The following is a 5,950-nucleotide window of genomic DNA, read 5'->3' as shown; positions in this document are numbered from 1 at the left end:
GGTCCTTCCCAGCCATTGCCCAGTGAGCCCCTTTCTAGCCCCCAGAGCCACCTCGGTCACCTTCCTGCTGGGCATCATCCCGCCTTCCTGGAGCACTGGAGAGCATGGGGAGACCCAGGGCCCAGCTGGTTTTCTGTGTCATAAAGGGAACTAATCTACCTGCTGTGACAGAACCAAGGCCAGAACACAGCAGAGGTCAGCACTGGGGAGAGTGAGTCCTCCTGTTATGGGGACCCCATCAGCGTTGCTTCTCAAAGCTTTGCCGAGGGAACCAAATATAGGCAAAAAGGAAGGAGAAAGGAGGGACAAGGGGGGCAGGACTGAGAGGGGAGGGGACAGAGAGACATTGTGGGCAGAGCCCCGCCCTTGCCCATGAACCTAGGAAGTGCTCGTGCCTGAGAGGAGGCTCAGCACAGAGGGAGGAAGGACAGCAGAGCGGACAGTCACAGTAGCCCTGACTAGAGCATTCCTGGAGCCCAAGCTCCTCTCCACAGAGGAGGACAGAGCAGGCAGCAGAGACCATGTGGCCCCCCTCAGCTCATCCCCACAGAGAATGCATCCCCTGGCAGGGCCTCCTGCTCACAGGTGAAGGGAGGACTCCCTGGGAGTGGGTGGGAAGAGGGAGCACAGAGACTGGCTGGCGTCTCCTGGGGAGGATGTGGCTCTGAGAGGAGACAGAGGGCTTTTGTTGGAGACTTAGGGGAGAGAACATCTAAGGAGAACCAAAAAATCCAAGCGAACTGGAATTGCCAAGGGGCAAAACAATCTCAATTGGGCCGTGTTTTCAAGTTCATTGTCAGTGGCCACTACATTTTGAAAATGATAATAAAACTATATCACAGTGACAATTTAAATAAAAACACCACCAGGGCATGAAACTCTGTCTTCATCCGCCAACCTCAGACATTGGCAAATAAACGCCAGGATAGGGAAGGCCCTGGGAACGCTCATGAACTCATCCACAGGAGTCTGCAGCCTGTCCCAGGCACTGGGGATGCAACCAACATCACACAAGTCCCCGCCCTCACAGAGCTCACGATCTCATGGGGGGGAAGACAGACACCCAAAGAGATCAAGAATGTGAGGTCAGGTGCTGACAAGAGCCCTGGAGGGAACAGAGCTGGGAAAGGTCAGAAAGGGAAGGCCCGGGGTCTCTAGAGGAGGCTTCAGGGAAGAAGTCTCCCAGGGATTCCCTTGTGTAAGTAGGAACCGAAGGCAGTGGGGAGGGAACTGTGCAGACCCCTGGGAAAGAGGGTTCCACACAGGGAAATGCCAAGGAATGAGGGTCATGCTGCTGACTTTGACTCAGTATGACACACACACACACACACACCCCTTAAGGCTGAGGGGTGAAGAGACCTGCACCCAGGACCCCGTCTTTCCATGCCAATGCATAGGTCCAAATATTGACTGATATTCTCTCCCCTTCCTAGCCTCACTTTTAACCTTCTGGAACGCGCCTACCACTGCCAGGCTCTTTATTGTATCAGTGCCCTTTGAAGCTGCTGAAGGGGAGAATGTTCATCTCTCTGTGGTTTATCTGCCCAAGAATCTTTACAGCTATGGCTGGTACAAAGGGAAAACGTTGGGGCAGTTTGGGATCTGTGACCGGGTTGCTGTTGCCGGGTGATAGTTGGAGCGGAAACTTAGCATAATGGCAGAACCTGTTTCTCCACTGAAGCACTTTGTGCTGGCTAAGAAGGCGATTACTGCAATCTTTGACCAGTTACTGGAGTTTGTTACTGAAGGATCACATTTTGTTGAAGGCTGGTCACGAACTCCTGACCTCAAGTGATGTGCCCACTTCGGCCTCCCAAAGTGCTAGGATTATAGGCGTGAGCCCCCACGCCCACATGAATCTTCATGTCTTTACCTTCAAAAAGAGGTGATAAGAATGTAAACATCCCTTCCTTCCTTCCTTCCTTCCTTCCTTCCTTCCTTCCTTCCTTCCTTCCTTCCTTCCTCCCTTCCTCCCTCCCTCCCTCCCTTCCTTCCTTCCTTTCTTTCTTTTCCCTCTGTGGCCGGGGCAGCAATCTCCTCGTCTCGCTGCTGCCCCGCGGACTGCCTGGGGCTGCCGGCGCGCGCCACCGCTGCCTGTTTTTTCTCCTTTGCCTGCCGGCGCGCGTTCGCCATCTTGGCCACGCTAGTCGCCAGCTCCTGACCCCGAACGCTCTGCCCGCCTCGGCCTCCCAGGGTGCTGGGACTACAGACGGAGTCTCGCTCACCCGGTGCTCGGTGTTGCCCGGGCTGGAGTGCGGTGGCGTGGTCTGGGCTCGCGGCAGCCTCCGCCTCCCAGCCGCCTGCCTTGGCCTACCAGGGTGCTGGGATTGCAGCCCCTGCCCGGCCGCCGCCCCGTCTGGGAGGTAGGGAGTGTCTCTGCCCGGCCGCCCCTCTGCCCGGCCTCCCCATCTGGGAAGTGAGGAGCGCTTCTGCCCGACCACCCATCGACTGGGAAGTGAGGAGCGCCTCTGCCCGGCCACCCCGTCTGGGAAGAAGTGAGGAGCCCCTCTGCCTGGCCGCCCCGTCTGGGAAGTGAGGAGCGCCTCTGCCTGGCCACCCATTGTCTGGGAAGTGAGGAGCGCCTCTGCCCGGCTGCCCCGTCTGGGAAGTGAGGAGCGCCTCTGCCCGGCCACCCATCGTCTGGGAAGTGAAGAGCACCTCTGCCCGGCCGCCCATCGTCTGGGAAGGGAGGAGCGCCTCTGCCCGGCCGCCCCATCTGGGAAGTGAGGAGCGCCTCTGCCCGACCACACACCGTCTGGGAAGTGAGGAGCGCCTCTGCCCGACCACCCACCGTCTGGGAGGTGAGGAGCGCCTCTGCCCGACCACCCACCGTCTGGGAAGGGGAGGAGCGCCTCTGCTGACACCACTCATCTGGGAAGGGAGGGAGCACTCTGCCCGACAACGCCCCGTCTGGGAGGTGAGGAGCGCCTCTGCCCGAAGAAGCCGCCCATCATCTGGGAAAAGTGAGGAGCGCCTCTGCCCGGCCGCCCATCGTCCGGGGGAAGAAGTGAGGAGCGCCTCTGCCCGGCCACCCATCGTCGGGGAAGTGAGGAGCGCCTCTGCCCGGCCGCCCCGTCCGGGAAGTGAGGAGCGCCTCACCCGGCCGCCCCGTCCGGGAAAAGTGGCGCCTCTGCCCGGCCACCCATCATCTGGGAAGTGAGGAGCGCCTCTGCCCGGCCACCCCATCGTCTGGGAAGTGGGGAGCGCCTCTGCCCAGCCACCTATCGTCTGGGAAAAAGAAGTGAGGAGCGTCTCTGCCTGGCCACCCCGTCTGGGAAGTGAGGAGCGCCTCTGCCCGGCCGCTCCGTCTCGGAGGTCTACCACGGAGGCCAGAAGCAATGTGGGGGCTGGACGTGGTGGCTCACGCCTGTGGTCCCGGCACTCTGGGGGGCGAGGCGGGTTGATCACTTTGGGCTAGGAGTTGGAGACCAGTCTGGCCAACATGGCGAAACATGAAAAATACAACAGACAAACTAACCAACCAACTCAGTGACAACAAAACAGGTCTACCCTGGAGTCATACTCTAATTTTTTCTATTTTCCTCCCTTTCTGATCCTTTATCCCACTTTCTCTTTCTTCCTCTTCCTTCTCCCTCTTCTTTGTCAAATAGAGGATTGAGTTATTATCACTGATCCATATAAAGTCCCTCTCTCATTTATTTTAACTCCCACCCCCCATTTCTATTCCCCGACTTCCCATGTGCAACCTTCCTAATATGTTTGATACGCATCTTTTTGTTTGTATGTATTATTAGAAAATGTTTATTGTTTTTGTGTGCAAAAAAATTAATAAAAAAATAAAAACAAACAAACAAACAAACAAACAAACAAACAAAAAAAAAAAAGGGAAAACGTTGGAACCCAAGCAGCTAATCGCAGCATATGTAATAGACACTCACGTTAGGACTCCAGGGTCTGCATACAGCGGTCGAGAGACAATATCACTCAGTGGAGATCTGCATTTCCAGAACGTCACCCTGGAGGACACGGGATACTACACCCTACAAGTCACATACAGAAATTCTCAGACTGACCAGGCATCTCACCATCTCCGTGTATACGGTAAGTGATTCCTCCATGCCTCTGGGTATTGGGGATCAGTTCTGCTTCGCACACACAGGATTGTCAGGGCTGGGCTGTGCCTGGGTCCCCCTCTGCATTACGTCCCATGTTGGGGTTTGGGCATTTAGTGCAGGACACACCCAGGGGAGACAAACTATAATAGATAAGTATTCCTTTCCCTTATCCGGACTCCGTGGAAATTTGCTACGGCAAGAAGGAAAGTCTGATGCGGGAGATGCAGCGGGGGAAGATCAGTCTCAGTCCAACCGCCTTTGGCCTCCTCCTCATAGACATGACCTGAGAAAGATCTTACACGACTCAGTCAGGGCCTGGCCTGAGGATCCGCCCAGAGAAGCTCAGCCCTTGAAGCCCCTGCCCCAGACCCCTGTCCCAAGATCCTGACTCCAGATGACCCTGGGGAGCCTGTGCCAGGGCTGGGTTGTGGCTTCCTGGGCAGGGCTGAATGTGAGCAAGGATTTACCAGCTGTCCCAGGGCCATGGTTCCTAGAGCTGGTCACCAGGCAGGGCTCAGCCCCCAGAGCCTCATGTGGGCAAGGGCAGAGCCTCATCTTTCACCTGAGAGTCAGAGTGGAGAGGACAGACAAACAAGCTTCCCAGGCCATTAAACTGGATGGGAAACTTAAAAGATGTCCCGGGAAGTACACTGTCCTCGGAAGGAGGGACAGCAGAGAAAAGACACTCTGGACCGCCCCTTCTCCACCAGGAATCAGGCCCAGAAAACTCTTTTTTTTGGAGTAAAATAATAATAGATGATGTTTATTTGGAGCTATTCTGTGCCAAGCTTTAGGTGTGGATTCTTCAGTGTGTTCTGATAGCCATGTGTCACTACACACTTGTTCTTTGTGTCTTCACATCTCCTCCTGTTGCATTTTAAAGCATTTTTATAGTATGCAGTTTTGCCTAATAAAGCATTCTCATAGCGAAATATATATATATATTTTCAGGCCCCTCTCCTCCCTGAGGAGGATTATTTGCCTATGGGAAGAACAAGCAGATGGCAAAGGCCTCTGACACCAAGCACAAGGCTCAGCCTGGAGGAGCTGGCAGAGGAGCCCAGGAGATCCTCTCAAGCATCTCCTCAAGGGCTCAGCTGGGGATGGAGGAGCAGGATGCTGAGCTCAGTGGATGCTCCAGGCTGAGTGATGGATGTGCTTCAAAGGTCAGGCACAGAGAATCAGACCTTAATCATGGAAGGTTCCCACCATGTTGTAGGCAGAGACAGTGGCCTGAGTGTCAGGGGCAGGGAGACTCACCATGAGGCCAAAGCAGGCTCTCGGCCCCCGAGAGACCACATCCTGGGTGCAGCAATCAGCACTGCAGGGAGCTAACAACCATGATGTCCAGATGTGCAAAGGTTTCGCAATTTATGGATTGGAGAAGAATAGCATTATCTCTGTAATAGCTTCCTCTTTCTTACAGTCTTTCTCATATAGAATAGAATGGGCAGCTTTTCCTGCAGTTCCCTCCTATCTGCATGCTCCCTGCTGCCACCCGTGGAAATGAGCCTCACTGGGTCACTGTCCGTGGTGCTGATGTCCACGGACTATTGAAGGGCCGGTGAGTTGTGATCTTTCAGTCACCCCTGTGCTCTTTTATTCTTAGCAACTAAGCATGTCACCAAGAAGAAGGTGGAGAGGTACTAGGGGCATGGAGAGCCCTCTATCTCCCTCTCTTAGGACCTGGAGGGTGCTGGGTACGTCGCTGCAGGAACTGACGCCACAGTCAGGATGACCCCATCCAGGTGCCCATGTGTAGTTTGTAGTGAACGATGATGAGAAGATGGCCTTGAAAGGAGTGATGGACAGAACAAAGGCCTCTCAAAGATATGCACATCCTCATCCCCAGATCTGTGGACATGTCACATGGT

At 55.1% G+C, this 5,950-nt stretch overlaps 1 protein-coding gene across 1 annotated transcript; it reads left to right on the top strand.

Annotated features, from left to right (window-relative positions):
- The first annotated feature begins 521 nt into the window (after positions 1-521).
- On the top strand, positions 522-5,726 carry LOC116480032 (carcinoembryonic antigen-related cell adhesion molecule 21-like). The gene is made up of 4 exons (XM_032172006.1): positions 522-585; positions 1,434-1,604; positions 3,847-4,062; positions 5,686-5,726. Exons 1-4 carry the CDS (start codon positions 522-524, stop codon positions 5,724-5,726), a joined length of 492 nt encoding a protein of 163 aa, XP_032027897.1.
- The last annotated feature ends 224 nt before the right edge of the window (positions 5,727-5,950 follow it).

Source organism: Hylobates moloch, unplaced genomic scaffold (genome assembly GCF_009828535.3).
Source record: "Hylobates moloch isolate HMO894 unplaced genomic scaffold, HMol_V3 SCAFFOLD_13, whole genome shotgun sequence".
Classification (NCBI taxonomy): Eukaryota; Metazoa; Chordata; class Mammalia; order Primates; family Hylobatidae; genus Hylobates; species Hylobates moloch.
This window is presented reverse-complemented; position numbering and strand designations above follow the sequence as displayed.